This window comes from Urocitellus parryii, chromosome 11, assembly GCF_045843805.1.
Source record: "Urocitellus parryii isolate mUroPar1 chromosome 11, mUroPar1.hap1, whole genome shotgun sequence".
Taxonomy (NCBI): Eukaryota; Metazoa; Chordata; class Mammalia; order Rodentia; family Sciuridae; genus Urocitellus; species Urocitellus parryii.
The window spans coordinates 11,463,321-11,477,996 of record NC_135541.1 but is presented as its reverse complement, the minus strand read 5'-3'; the positions used below and the strand labels follow the sequence as shown (position 1 = coordinate 11,477,996).

Sequence of the window (14,676 nt, the reverse complement as noted above, 5' to 3'; positions counted from 1 at the left end):
GTAGGGTGCCTGCACAAGGCCCTGCGTTCAATCCCCAGCACCACACACAAAAAAGCACTTCCTGTCTAAGAAAGAGACGGATTGAAGTAACTATCACTGTGAGGAAGGAGAAGGGTCAACATCCCTCTTTCTTTTACAACAAAGTATTCTTTCTTTATAAATCCAACATGTTCACGGTCAGACATTTGGAAAAATAAAGAACAGAGTCAAGGTTACCTGCAGTTCTCCCCTCCGAGGCTTGTCCCTGGCCTGCCACCTGTTACCTTGGCATGTGTGACGTGGCCGTTTTTAAGACCAGAGGCGGTCGGCCCCTGGCAGTCGGCCGTGGGTCAGCCTGGTGTTTGAACGTGCGGGGCCCTCTTACCCTGACCGCTCCTGTCTCCCCCGCCGTGATGAGGCTTGGGAAGTGTTTGGAGGGGTCAGCAGGGCCCGGTGGACTCGGTCCTCGGCACCCCGTCCCTGGCGCGCGGGCACCAGGCGTCCAGTTCCTCGTGCCCCTTGCTCCCCCTAAAGCCTGCCATCTCCGTCCGCAGGCGGCGCAGGAGGCCGAGGCCATCCAGGAGGAGATGAACGAGAAGATCGAGAGGCTCAAGGCCGAGCTGGTGGTGTTCAAGGGGCTCATGAGTGACGTAAGTGCCACCGGCCACCGCCGCTCTCAGTCACCACCTCTCCCCACACCCATCATGCAAACGCTTCCTTCACTCCGAGGCTCCGAGCTCGGCTTCTAGTTAGAGTCCTGGCTGGCTGCGTGTGCCCTGGGGGTGGCCTGAGGGTGACGGATGCATCCTGGAGACCAGGCGCCCTCCTCCCGCCCCCAACGTCCGCTTCCCGGTCTGAGTAGAGATGCATTAATCTGCCGCTTAACCCATCCGCCCCCGGGCTCTCGACGCGTGCGTGTGGCCCCACTCCTTCCCGCTCACTCGGGGCCTGGGTGTCTGGGCACGGGCGACAGTGTGGACTGTGTCGAGTCAGGAAGGGCCAGCGTGTGTCCTGGGCAGTCTGGGGCCCTCTGAGCACCTGTGGCAGCAGAGCCTCCGTGGAGCAGTGGCAGGTGGAGGGGCAGCCTGCTGGAAAGCAGTGCCGTGTGCGGGTGCCTCGGCCCGGCGTGGCTCCTGGTGCCCAGGGCCCTGCGGCTATGAGCGTGTGGCCGGGGAAGCCATGGGGGGTCAGGTGGTGGCCACCTGGCCTCCCCTCGTTGGGTCCAGGGGGACCCCACTGTCCTCGGCAGGTCCCCACTGCCAGCTGTGGGCGGAATCCAGGAGAGCGAGTGGCCTTGGTGGCACCTGTGTGGCGGGTGGGTGTGTCAGTGGGCGAAGGAGGGCGTCTCTCAAGGTGGGGTGTCTGTCTCTCTCCTTTGCTTTAACAAACACGGACTCTGCACCTTCCCAGAGGGCGCCTTGCCGCCCCGGGAGACCAGCACACACGGCCGCGCCTCTCACTCCCGAGGTCCCCACACAGTCCCCACCCCAGCAGCGCTGACCCCACCCTCTACCCGCAGGACAGGCTCAGGGCCCCCTCCCCGGACTCCAGGGGCATCCCCCGACACCTGGGGCTCTCCCCACCTCTCCAGCTGGCCCCCATGCTTCCTCCGTCCCTCGCTCACGTAACCCCTGCTGTCCTCCCTGCAGCCCATGACAGACCTGGACACAAAGATCCAAGAAAAGGCCATGAAGGTGGACATGGACATCTGCCGCCGAATCGATATCACGGCCAAGCTGTGCGATGTCGCGCAGCAGCGGAACTCGGAAGACGTGTCCAAGATCTTCCAGGTGACCAGGGCCGCCCCGCACACCAGCTGCCCCCCACCTCCCAGAGCAGCCCTGGCCTCCACCACTGCCCGGCAGACCCTCCCTGCCTCCCTCCTTCCACCTCCGCTCACGCCCCCTCCTGAGAGGTAGCGTCCACCCGGCCCTACGGCCTCCCCAGGAAAACGTAGACCCAGGACCATGGACGTGTAGGCCCCCGACTGCCCTGACTGATTCAGCCCTGGCCCAGGGGAGTGCGGCCGGGGGTTCCGCACCCAGGAAGGACGTGGCAGAGCTGGGCCAGGACTCGGCTCCTGACCCACCCTGTGTCCACCGCTTCCCTTCCCACCTTCTCTTCTGGGTGCTGGGACTGGGCATGGTCCCCGTGGTGGTGTCCCTTATAGGGAGACCTGGGGGAACAGCCTGAGCCCGGCAGGTGGGCCTCAGGGTGCAGAAGAGAAGCTGTGGCCGTGGCAGGTTTTCATTCCCCTGAAGAGTCTCGGCACCCCCCAGACCTAACTGAAAGTGTGGGCAGCCCTGAGAGATGGCGGTCAGTTAGCACTGGTGGGGCTGTCCCCTGGAGAGGACTTGGGGGCTGCCGCAGCTGACGAGGACAGGTGTAACTCTCTGGAGGCTGCTTCCTGAGTTTCGGGTTGTGATCTGGCTTCTGCTTGAGCCCTCTGGTGTGCTGATGCTTTACGTGTGTGACTCTGGACATGGCTGCTTGAGGTCCGGGGCCTCACTGGGCCCCTTTGGTGACCTCCATGCCTTCTTGCTGGCCCTGTGCTGGGGAGCAGGAGGTCCTTGTGCCCCTCATTTGCTTGTGTCTTGTCTGCTTGGAGTGGAAGCTGGGTGGACCTCTGGTCACCTGTCCGTCTGCTGCCTGTGCATGTGAGGAGAGCCCTGGGGGCACCCAGCTGTTTTGGCCTCTGTCTGGGGGTCTCCGTGGCTGGCTCTGAGACACCCAGGCAACCGTGCACCCTGGCCTGGCCCCTCTGCCTCCAGTCATGGAGCTGGCGGAGGGCCAGCTGAGGTGGCCCAGCCACCAGGCCTCCCAGGGAGGGCAGGGTCCGGGCCACCTGTATTCTTCACCCGCATGTCGCCCCTCACGCTTCCTGCTAACGCCGCCCGCTTCTTAGAGGACCTGCGCACCTTCCCTGCAGTGGCTGGCCCCGGCCACGCTCCATCACCCTCCAAGATGCCGGTTTCCTTTTCCGCCCACCCCACCCTCCTTCCCAGCCTCCTAGTTACCGTGATCTCTTCCTTTCCGGTCCAGGTGGTCCCCAAGAAGAAAGAGCGTAAGGTGACTTCGGATGATGACATCTCTGAACAGGATGGAGAGGTGAACCGGTTCTCGGACGACGAGGTTGGCTCCATGAACATCACGGACGAGATGAAGCGCATGTTTAACCAGCTGTGAGTGTCCCGGGCCCAGGTGGCCGGCGGGATGGGCTGGGCCCTGGGGCCTGGGCTGAGAGTGCCCACAGGGGTGTTTGGTGTGCATAGGGCAGTGTTCTGGAGGAATTTGGGGTTCATGTTCCACAGGGAGAGTCTGGAAGTTTTGTGGTTTCAGCCTCTGTTGGAAGCTGGAGAGGGTGAGGTGTCTCAGGCTCAGGGCACAGGTGACAGGGCCTGAGAGCGCTGCTGAGTTTGGACCTGGTGAGATATGTGTGCTGTTTACCTCCATCCCACTCCGTCCTCTCTTTTAGAATCCTCACCCCCAGAAGGGAGGTCAGGGGAGGGATTGCTTTGGCTGGGGAGAGGGGTGCTCTTGCCTGTGGGATGAGGGACTGGGCTGTCCCCTCCCTGCTCATGCGTAGAAGGGTCTGTGCCTGTGGATGTCATGAGTCTAGAAGGTGCCAGAGGTACGGTGGTCTTCTTGTGGGCTGTTCCTGATCAGGCCCAGGCACCCCTCACGTCCCTCTGCCCTGGTGGGCCGGCTGGGCCACCCTCTCAGGGCCTGGGAAGGGCCACGGCATTCTCCGAATGTCCTCCACGCTGAGGCGCTTCTCGGCCAAGGTGCTCAGCCGGTGGCCAGGATTCAGACCTGGGCTGCATCGGGAGAGCGTGCCCTCGCCTCGAGGTGCTGCCCAGTCATGGCAGAGTCAGCCGGGCATGGTCAGTGGTGGCCAGAGCCAGCCTGTGCCGTCTCTGGGAAGCTGACTGAACACAGGTGCTACCTGTGGGCAGGCACAGTGATGTCACATTAGTCACTTAAAAATTGCCATTGCGGGAAGTTGGCAGCTGCTCACCATCAGGGCTCCCCGTCCCGCCCCACAGAGAGCTGGTGTGCCAGAACTCCTGGGTATGGCCAACCTGCGGCCAGCGTGGCCCTGTGGCCTTGGCTTGTCCGTGCTGTGTTCTTGACCCAGATGCATCTTGAATCCACGTGGTACCCTGCAGTGGGATGGGGAGGGGCAGCAGGTCAGCCGCGGGCACCGGGTGAGAAGCAGGGCAGGGCTGGGCCTTGGTCTGTGGGTCTGCCTTTCCCTCTGGTCCACTGGCCTGCTCTCCCCCGCAGTCCCTTCAGTTGGGACCCTGAGAACGCAGCTTTTCCCTGGGCCTCCCAGCTGCGAGGCTGGCTTGGCATCACCTCGTCCCCGGAGCGTGCCACCAGCCCCTTTGTCATACAGAGGGGGAAATGGGCTCAGAGAGGGCATGCGGGTGCGAGGACCAGGAAGAGCCAGGCCCCAGCTCTGGGTCCGGGGCTTTGTCCCTCTTCCATCTCTGCATCACTGTCCCTCTCTGGTCCCTTTTCACTAAGCCAGGCTGGCTGTGCGGAAGAGGTGACAGGGGCAAGAGCTGGAACTGGGGGGTGCTGGGAGCCCCTGCCTGTTTCTCCCCTGGGCCTGTGGGGCTGCATTTTGGAGGTTTGCTATTGAAGGTGGCGAGGAGACCCCCAGACTCCGATTCACCTTAGACACGATCTCACGCCTCATCTTCTGCTGACAGAGGCCTTTTGAAAAGAACCATCGGTGGGGTCCGGGTTTTCTGAATGTCACTGTGACATTCGGGAGCCTAGGACAGCGGAATGCCACAGAGACCCCAGGTCGGTTCCATGTGGTTGAGCGAAAGGGCTTCTCTGAAGACATCACTGTCCTCATTTTCGTGTTAAGCTGACCAGGTTGGGTGAACTGGACAGGGCACACACCGGACATGGCTCCTGTGTGTAAAAAGCGTGCTCGGGTCCAAGCCAGGCCAGACCCGTGCAGCAGCGTCCACGGGTCTGCATGAGGCTCAGGATCTCGTTACATTTATCTGGTTGCAAAGTGGCCTTAGTTAAAAAATAAACAGATAAATCCTGTGATCATTTTGCTTGATCCCCGTGTCCTGCATTTCCAGGCGAGGTGGCAGGGACCCAATGGGCAGGCCCTGGCTTTCCCTCTAACTTATCCGCTAGCCGTGGACCCACGCCAGAGGCCGCTCGGGCCAGTTCTAGTCTTTGAACAGACGCGCCCAAGTCAGTGCTGTTTTGTTTTGATCCGAATCAGTTGCTTGGGCTTCAGACCAAGGAAAAAGGGAGGAATCTGCTGCCTCTCTGCCTGGGGCCAGCCCTCCTCCTCTGGCCGCCACCGCAGGATGGGGAGGCTCTTGCTCTTGTCTATCTTCCTGTCCTTCCTGGCCCGCCATCCTCAGCCACCGGGTTTCCTTCAGATCCCAGGCACTGGGAAGGAAGTGAAGTCAGGGGTGGAGTATGTGAACTGTGACGGGGTGACCCAGTGGCTCCTGGTGGCGCCTCCCTCTCCATCCCAGCCCTAGGTCTTGTCCTTGGACTCATGGGGCCACCTACAGGCTCCTGCAGGAACAGCAGTTGGGCAGGGAAACCCCCTCAGCCTGACTCTAGGGGGCGCTGGAGGCAACTGCCCAGAGGTGCCCAACCCATTCCATTGTAGGATGGATGGGAACAGTGCCCCAGAGGATCCAGGAAGGGACTGATGGGGGCAACCCAGGGCTGGAAGTCTGAGAACAGGATCCCACCCTCTGTGCCACTGATGTGTTCGAATCCTAGACTCAGCCCTCTCTTGGGACCGTGGGTGTGTTGGATGGAATGATCATTAATGTCCCTTGCAGTTAGGTTACCAGGGCCTCTTGGGGGCCCCTTATTCCTGGGCAAATGCTTGGTCGACTTCCAGTTGTAGCCAGTTGGGAGGCTCTAAAACCTTCAGGTTTTTTATTCAAGTCCAGTTTCAGCATGTCGGAGTCCTGGTGCCTTCTGTCCTATCTCTGATGTCCTGATGTCCATCGTGTGTGTCACCTCGTATCCCTGGGTCTCATTTTCTCCCCTGTAAAATTGGAACAATAATCATGCTTACCTCATGGGGTTGTTTTGAGGTAGCATTGGTTGCATTTCAATACAAGTGTTCATATTTATATTTCATAATAAAAATATGTTGTAATAAAAATATTTTTTTAAATGCATGCTCAGTGGCTAGTCCAGGCTCTGTCCAAAAAAAAAAAATAATAATAAGATTGGACTTGAGAGGAAGATATCTCTAGTCTCCATTAATTAAAGCCTGGTATCTTAAAAAAAATCCTTATGTGTGTGTGTGTGTGTGTGTGTGTGTAATATAAATTGTACAAATAAAGCATAGATACATTCTGCATTTCACAAGAGTCAAACTCTTTTTGGATATGACAAGTGACCTCGGTGTCTGGCACTCCCATCTTTGTTAAGAAGCCTGGCAGGCCGTACCAGGGGGAAGACACCCCTCTCTGTCCCCAGTATGGGCTGCTGGAACCTGGCTTATGTTCACTTGTGCCCTCTGATGTCACTCCCATAGGCGGGAGACCTTTGACTTCGATGACGACTGTGACAGCCTGACGTGGGAGGAGAACGAGGACACGCTGCTGCTCTGGGAAGATTTCACCAACTGCAACCCCAGCATCGACCTCCAGGGCGAGGTGGGCCCGGGGCCTGGCATCCTGAAGGTGGGGGGCTGGGGGCAGCGCCTTCCCACCACCCCTCGACCCTGTTCTTCCCGTGCAGCCCCCACTACCCAGCTCAATTGTCCCTTCTGTCCTGTTTCCCCAGCAAGAGGAGAATCTGGGCAACTTGATCCACGAGACCGAATCCTTCTTCAAGACGAGAGACAAGGAGTACCAGGAGACCATAGGCCAGATTGAGGTGAGGGCTCAAGGGAGGCTCCCCCAGGTCCACGTGGCTGCCGCTCCTGGTGATCAAGTGTCACATGGGTGCGGGCTGGAAAGTGGGGTGACCCAGGCTCAGGAGCCAGGAGGCCGTGGACTCCCTGCCTGGTGTTGGAGTCCCATCTTTCTTAGGCTTTTGGTTCCTGGGCTACAAGAGCGGGGTAGTGACCCCTGCCTGCCCCCAGAGTCTTTTGTTTCTTTAATTATTCATTTGAGATGAGGATCCCAGAGGAACCAGAGCTGGCATTTGAGTGATCTGGAGCAACGGTAGGCGCAGGGTGAGCCCTTCACAGGCTCATGCTCCTAGTGTCCTTACGTCCTTACGGACCGCAGGAACTGTGTGCCCATAATACAGAGGAGGAGATGAGGTTACAAGGAACCAAGCGCCTTGGCCACGCCTCGCGGCCAGGAAGCAGCGCCCAGGCCTGTTCTCTCCGGTTCCAGAGGCTGTGCACGGGACCACTTCTGTAGGGGACAGCTGATGCTGTCACCATGCTGGGGAAAGAGAACTCAGGGCCTTCCCTGGAGGGAGCGCCGTTTGGTAGAGGAGAAGGGGTAGAGGAGAAGGGCCAGAGCCATGGACCAGGCAGGACGGCTCTAGTCACTGCTGAGCAAGGAGGAGTCGCCACACTCGGTGGGACAATCAGGAGGGACTGCCTCGGGGTTGCTAAGCAACCCTGCCCCTTCGACCAGAAGCACTAGCAAAGGACGCGGACCAGGCAGCAGAGGGCGAGGGGCCAGTGTCCATGAGGCAAGGTCCTGAGGGCGTGGTGGGGGCCCCCAGAGGGGGAGGGAGGAGGGAGGTCTCCGAGGGATCTGCCACAAAGATGGCTTGTCCTCACTGACCCCCTGGGGTTCCCCCCAGCTGGAGCTGGCCACAGCCAAGAGTGACATGAACCGGCACCTGCACGAGTACATGGAGATGTGCAGCATGAAGCGGGGCCTGGACGTGCAGATGGAGACCTGCCGCCGGCTCATCAAAGGCTCTGCAGACAGGTGCGCACCTGGCCTCCCGGGGAGTCAGCGGCGGGTCCTCAGGGGGGCTCTGGGCTGCCCCCCACAACCTGCCTAAGTTTCATCTTCCCGCCCGTCGGTCTGTCCACCCACCCACCCACCCATGCAACCACCGTGCACCCTGTGAACACGAGCCCACCTACTGTGTGCTGGGTGGCTTACCCAGCTCACCTCATGGAACTCCCACAGCAACCCTGTCCCCATGGTTCAGCGGGTACTTGCCAAAGGCCTTCTGTGTGCGAGGCCTCAGGATCCAGAAATGAGCAGTCGGGGCCTCAGCACTCAGGGGCCGTGGGGAGGTGGGCAGGGTCCTCCCCCACTGCGGAGGCTGGGGCTCCCGTGGGTCTGTCGGAAGTGAATTCCCTTCTTCCTTCCCCGTCTCCCGACCCAGGGCCAGATGGGTCTGTCCCCAGGAGACTGACATGCCTCAGGCCTTGCCCACAAAGAGCGAGCCCTGGCCTTCAGGACACACACTTTGTTGGGGGTCAGACACGCTGATAATAGAGTCACACGGGGAGAATGCTTGGCCTAGAGCACAGGTCCGTGCGGCTCGCAATCCTGGCTCTTGTGATGGCTGTCACAAGAGAGGCAGCTCTATGGGAAGCAGTGTGTGCTTAGCCTGGCCTCTCTTTAACTCGTGGAATCCCCCAGAACACACTGCGATTACAGGCAGGTGAAACAGCTTGTCCCTGTCCCCCAGCCAAGTGTGATGGAGCCCGAATCACAATACAGAGTTGTTGACCTCCAGCTGGGGTAGCCTCCTTTCCATTCTGGGGTATTTGAGGTTTAGTGAGCACCTACTACGTGCCTGGACCTGGATGGGGTGATTGCAAGTTAGGAACCAAGCTTGATCCATGGCTCCTGCTCCCGAGGCGCTTTCTGCCTGGTGAAGCCAAGCACCCAAGTAGAGGCCGGGGCACGGGAACTCAGGAGGTCTCGAGAGTCAAGTTCAACTCATGATCTTGAAGGTTCCTAAACAAACAGAGCAAGGGCAGGACCCCTCTGAGAGCAGATGGTGTAGGGGTGGCTGCTCAGCTTTCCTGCCCCTGGATCCCCTCAGGAGCCCCATGCTGACTGTCTGTCCCCTGTTTCCCAGGAATTCGCCGTCCCCCAGCTCTGTGGCCAGCAGCGACTCAGGAAGTACAGACGAAATCCAAGATGAGTTGGAGCGGGAGGGGGACGTGGAGCCGATGGTCAGCTGATGACGGAGCCCCAGGCACCTGGTGGTCCTGGTGATGGGCCTGCGGGCCCCTTCTCTCCAGGGGGCCAGGAAGGCTCCTCCCATGGGCTCCAGTCCTCACCACACAGACTTCCTCTGCCTTCCCTTCTCTGGAGGCCCCAAGGGACCGCTGCTTCCTTCCACCGCCCCCACGACCAGTGCCCCTCTCCATCCACCCCCCACCCAAGGAATGGTGCTGTCAATTTCTATCGTTCTCCACGTTACAAATGCAGACTTCTGTCGGAGGATGCAGTGTGAACTGTGCCTTCTCCCTTAAGCTGAGCCACTTTGAGCTCCAAAGATTTATTCCTGGCAGGTGTTTTTATACAAAACTCCAAGGTGAGGGCGGGGCCCGGGCCTGAATCGCGTGGTTTCTCCCCTCCCACCTGCTGCTCTGATTGGCCATGAGCTTTGCCCTCCCTTTCTCTGTGGCTGGCACCTGGAGGGCTCTCCCTTCCCTGGGAAGGAGCTCTTGCCTCTGGGCCTCGTGGGGACCTCCTGGACCCTCACTTACTGAAAGAGAAAGGTGGAAGGAAGGGAGGGAAGACCAATTTTTATTTTCTGTCTTGGATCTAGTGGCAAAGTAGAGGGACAAGGCACTGTGGGGGGCGGGGGGTGGAGCCTCACTGTGTTTAAACTACTATGCAAAAAAACAAAACAAAAAGCAGCTTGCCTTATATCTTCCTGGATGGCAGGCCCTCTCCCCGCTCCTGGCTCTCCCCCGGAGCTGGGAGGGAGGCTGAGGTTGGAGCCATCTCCCTTGAAGCCTCCGAGGGTGCGCCTCCTCGGGTGCACCTCCTTGGGTGCGCCTCCTCGGGTGCGCCTCCTCCGTAGGTCCAGGCTGGGAGCGAGGCCTGCGTTTCTGCCAGGCCCGCCCCACTTGACCGCTGGCTTTCTTGGGGACCTCTGTGGGGTTGGGTTGGGCTTGGGGCGCCTTTATTGTCCTGATGACTTGATGTTCTCCTCTCCCTCTCCGGCCAATAATAAGGATTTATAGAGCTGTAATTTCTCTGTGAGAAAGTCTGAAGGGGCCAGGCCTGGTACCTCTTCCGTCCATGGTAGGGCTCCCCTTGGTGCCCGCCTGCTGCCATCTTGGTTCTCCACTGTCCTGTGGTCACCTGGTATTAGGCCACTGGCAGGAAAGAGGCATGGGAAAGGGAAACGGAGGGAGGTGGCAGGGGCTGCTGGTGGGTTAGTGTCTGGAGGTGGCCTGAGGAGAACCCCAGTAGGGGCCGTCCCTGTTCTGCGCGTGGACACGTGAGCCTTTTTCCGCCATTCACTTCACCCACCAGCTGGGGAGTTCATCTGAGCCAGTATCTCCCCGCGGTTTGAGGGGCCTGAGTTGGAGGGCCCTTTGTTGAGACCACCCACCAAATCTCAGCTGGGAATCGGTCCAGCAGGCCTCCTCCCCACAGCTGGATGTCCACTCCAGTGGGGGGGGGTGCCCACTTTTGTTTTTGTTGGCCCAGGGGCTCCCTCTGAAGGTCAAAGAAACAAAAACCGTGCCCCCTCGTGGGCTGAGGAGCACTCTGGCCCGAGAGGGTGGGTGGCTCCCTGACTCCCCTCTGCAGGGGCCACTGGCCATTCAGGGCCTTCCCTCGTCCATTTTCCCCGCGTTTTGCCGTCTTAAAACCGTTGTACATTGCATTCATCAATATGTGGAGAGAGAGAGAGAGAGAGAGAGAGAGAGAGAGAGAGAGAGAGAGAGAGAGAGCGCGCATCATTGCCTGTGATATAATTTATCAGAATCTGTGGTGTTTCTCCTGAGCTGTTCCCTTTGTTTTATTTGGGGGGCGCATCTGCTGGCCCCCGGGCAGTCTGGCGGCCCGGCTTCCGACCTCCTCACCTCCTCATCTCTCGATGGCCAGACTGCTCCTTTGGCAGGTACTTGGAGGGATCAAGGTTTTGGAAGAGGGACAGCCCCTTCTCCCCTCCTCACTGGCCCTTGTTGTAAAGGTTACAGGGTTCACACATATCCGATTATTATTATTGTTGTTGTTGTTGTTGTTTTATTTTTATTTTAACCAAAGGTTATCGGAGCCGGTTGGGCTTAGACCTCAGCTGCTGAAGAGATTTCCCATTTCCATGAGGGTAGGAAGATGGCCGCCCTCGTGGGTGTCCCCAGCCTGGGGCTGAGGGAGGCGTCCAGGGCTGTGGGGCAGGCTGGGTGGGAGCCAGCCCTGGGCTGTTCCTCGAGGTGGTGGAGGGTCACAGACCTATCTTTAGTTAGGACAGTTAGGTAGCAGTGTAAGTGTTTGGGGACAGAGGTCACAGTGGTGGTGGTGTCCTGTGGTATTAGTTTGCTTCCCCCTTGTCCACATAGGCCATTTGTCTTCAGGGTGCTCCGATTTGTCCAGGGAGTGTGAGAATGGCCGGTGCCAGAGAGGGACCCTGGCCTGAGCGTCCCTTCCTGCTGGCTCCCACCACCTGCTCTCCTCTGGGGCGCTGAGGCCTTGGGGCAGTAGGGAGGTACGCAGAGCCAGGGTGTGGCCAGCCGCCTCCTGGGCAGGGCCCTGGGTCTCACCTGGTCACTGTCCATGCCACTCAGTTCTTTAAGTTGGTTGCCAGTGGGCCCTGCTTGACCCCTCGCCACGAGCCCACAGCTTGCCAAGAAAGACCCCACGGCTCGCCGGGGCAGTGCGTGGCCCAGTTGGGGCCAGCTGGTCCGTCCTTTGTAAAGCTGTAAATACTTCATTTTTTTGGTTTTCTATTTCTGAGCCCGGTGTCATATTGACACTGGTATTTTAGACTCGTTCTCAGATGGGCTCTCCTGGCTGCCCTCTCTCACTCGCACTCTCCTGGGTCTGGGGGTTTTACACATACACAGGATGGGGGAGCAGCAGAGAAGGTAGCATTCTTTTGACTCCCTGGTTGGTTGTGAAACACACACACACACATACACACACTCCTCTGAGACTCTGAACAGTGAAAAAAATGATTGGCCAGCAAACACATTCTGCTTTCTCATGGCAATAGGACTGGAGGCTCCGAGGACCAGTCCCTCCCAGACTCCGCCCTGGAGCTCCACCGACTCGGGAGAGTCCAACTACTTTGGCTTGGGGTGGGAGGAAAGGGGGTGGGGCAGGGGATAATATAAAGGTGTAACTTAAGCTAAATGTAATCTATTTATAAAGCCAGAGACTCTCATCTATTTTTATGAAAGGAAAGGTTTTTTTAAATCTAGGGTAGGCAGTTGAGGTAGCCCAGCATCTTTCTGTGGACAAGATATTCTGCATGTCGCTGCTGGATTTCGTATCATCAGTACCCCCGGCCCCTGACTCGCCTTCCTGAACTCATCCACACCCAAGAGCGCATTCAGCAGAGAGGAGCCCACTCCACCCTGTTTCCTTCTCCCCTGATCCCTCCAGTCTTTGGAAGTCTTGGTGGGGGGAGGCGCTTTCAGAGGTAGGTGGGCGGCAGGGATTTCCAAATTGAGGGGAGTGGCTGGAAAAGGGGGCATTTGGTCGGGGACAAGCTCTGCTTCAGTCAGCTCTGATTAGGTGCCCCAGCTCTGATCTGCCAGTCTGCTATGTCGGGAGAGGGCTGGGAGGCAGCAGGCTGTGGGTGGTGATGGGGCCGAGGGCTCCTTTGGACCTGGGTCTTAGTGGGTCCCAGGGGTCAGCAGCCGGGGCAGGTCTGGAAATTCCCTAAGACGCCCAGAGAGCAGCCCTGCTGTGCTGACTGGGGCCCAAGACTGCAGTCCTTGTGCTCCTGCAGGGTTCTGGACGAAGGACCCAGGATACTGGGGGTTTCCTTAGACCTGGTCCTCCTCCTGGGACAATAAGCTTGGCTCTAGATGGCCACGTTCCTAGAGTGGAGCATCTGATCCGCCGGTGGGTATGGGGAAAGTCGGATTCTCTCTGGGAGGGAGTCTTCTTTCATGGAAGACTTCCTGGCACAGGATGGGCGCACTGCTCACCGCCTCCCTCCTTCCCAAGCTCTCAAAGACATGACGCAAAGCTCCCCACCCAGACCCCTTTGTGGACATTTTAGCATCTACCTGGTTTTTAGTCCCGTCCTATCCCACTGTTGCTGTTCGTCTGCCAGCTGGGTCTGACATCACTGGGGAGGGGGATTTGTACTCACTGAAAGACTACTGATCCTACCGGAAAACCAACCTGTTTACTGTACTGTTGTAAATATCATGCCCTTTATATCCTGTATATTGGCTTCTTTTAAATAAAGTGAAATGTCTTAGATTTGACTGTGCATTTATTTATTTTTAAAAATTGAGGATGCAAGTGATGATGGTCGGGGGGCGCTGGAAGACAAAGAGCCACATAAACACTAAAGCAAACTTATTAGCCAACCCCCGATAAAAAGGGGGAAATTTCACTTCACCTGTTAACAGGCACCTCACAATCTTTGGTAGAAGAGGAGGGAGGGATTATGATGTTTTACAGAAGGGGAAGGGAGAGCCAGAGAGATGGCACAGCTGTCTGCAATGGAAGTCCCTTTCTCAAACATTTCCAGTGTGCCCACAGAAGCCTCCTTGCTGGTACTGTGGATTGAATACTGCCTCATGTTCTAGTGTATTCTTGTTAATGACCACATTCAGAGTGACACTATTCCAACACCTGACAGGGCCTTCTCCAAGGAAGAAGAGGAAAAAAAACCACCATCAATTAATTCCAAATGCCTCCCCCCATCTCTAAGCCCTGACAGTAGTTTCCCTTCCTTTTTGAATATTTAAATGACCTGATGTGTCTTAAACGGTGTAATCTGGCGGGAAAGGAGTGATGGGGGCAGTCTGAGGTCTTATCACCTCCATTTTACAGAAGAGGAAACCGAGACTCAGAGAGGCTAATGTAATTTTCCCAGTGTCATATCAAGGAATCAGAATTGGCATCGGAAGGGACTCCTAAGCAGGTTCTCGGTTTACAAGGCTGGAGGAAATATAAACAGAGGATGAGAAAAGCCTTAACAGTGTTTTAGAGATGGCGTAGGTTCCCACTCCAGAAGACTTGAGCTTCCGAGTTTTAAATATGTTCGAGGGTTGAACATCAAACAACCTCAAACCCAGAAAACTGAAATTTTCATGGGGTGGGGGTGGGGCGTAGGAACAACTGGTTTTGCTGCCAGCGGCTAAGCACAGACCCGCTAGGTTTTATCTCCTGTCGATCACTAACTGCAAGGAAGCAGGGACTGGGTAACCAGCTGGCCCCGCGCCAGGCCAGGCCGGGAGGAGGCGGCGGCTGGGACCGCAGCCAGGAAGCTGGAGGGAGGAGGTTCATCCCAGGGCCTGCAGTCCCGGGTAGCGGAGGGGAGCTGCCTGCGGTGTGGCCCTCCGGCGTCGATGAGCCTGGCAGCGGGGTTGCAGCCCTCCACCCGCCAAGGACGTCGCAGGAGAGGCTAGCAGACCCTGGGGCACCTGTCGCGGGGGTCTGAGGGTGGGGCGCAGCAGGTCCGGCGGCCCTCAGCACGTGCCCCAACCCCGCTCTCTCATTGGCTCCCGCTGCCCCTCTCTCCCAGGCCCAAGAAGGCTGCGACGGGACCGCCCTGCTGATTGGCCCGGGGGCTTCCAAGTGTTGTTCTGATTGGTCGCTGCGG

At 58.2% G+C, this 14,676-nt stretch overlaps 1 protein-coding gene across 2 annotated transcripts in view; it reads left to right on the top strand.

Moving 5' to 3' along the window:
• Iffo2 (intermediate filament family orphan 2) overlaps positions 1–12,564 on the top strand; it is a 41,576-nt gene extending 29,012 nt beyond the window's left edge. The window contains exons 3-9 of one of the 2 annotated variants that reach the window (XM_026400861.2): positions 534–629; positions 1,629–1,769; positions 3,022–3,161; positions 6,527–6,647; positions 6,778–6,870; positions 7,759–7,889; positions 9,004–12,564. In XM_026400861.2, coding sequence (XP_026256646.1) covers positions 534–629; positions 1,629–1,769; positions 3,022–3,161; positions 6,527–6,647; positions 6,778–6,870; positions 7,759–7,889; positions 9,004–9,109 — 828 coding nt within the window. In that variant the 3' untranslated portion in view covers positions 9,110–12,564. The remainder of the gene's footprint in view (positions 1–533; positions 630–1,628; positions 1,770–3,021; positions 3,162–6,526; positions 6,648–6,777; positions 6,871–7,758; positions 7,890–9,003) is intronic. The other variant, XM_077791165.1, reaches the window with a different exon arrangement.
• The last annotated feature ends 2,112 nt before the right edge of the window (positions 12,565–14,676 follow it).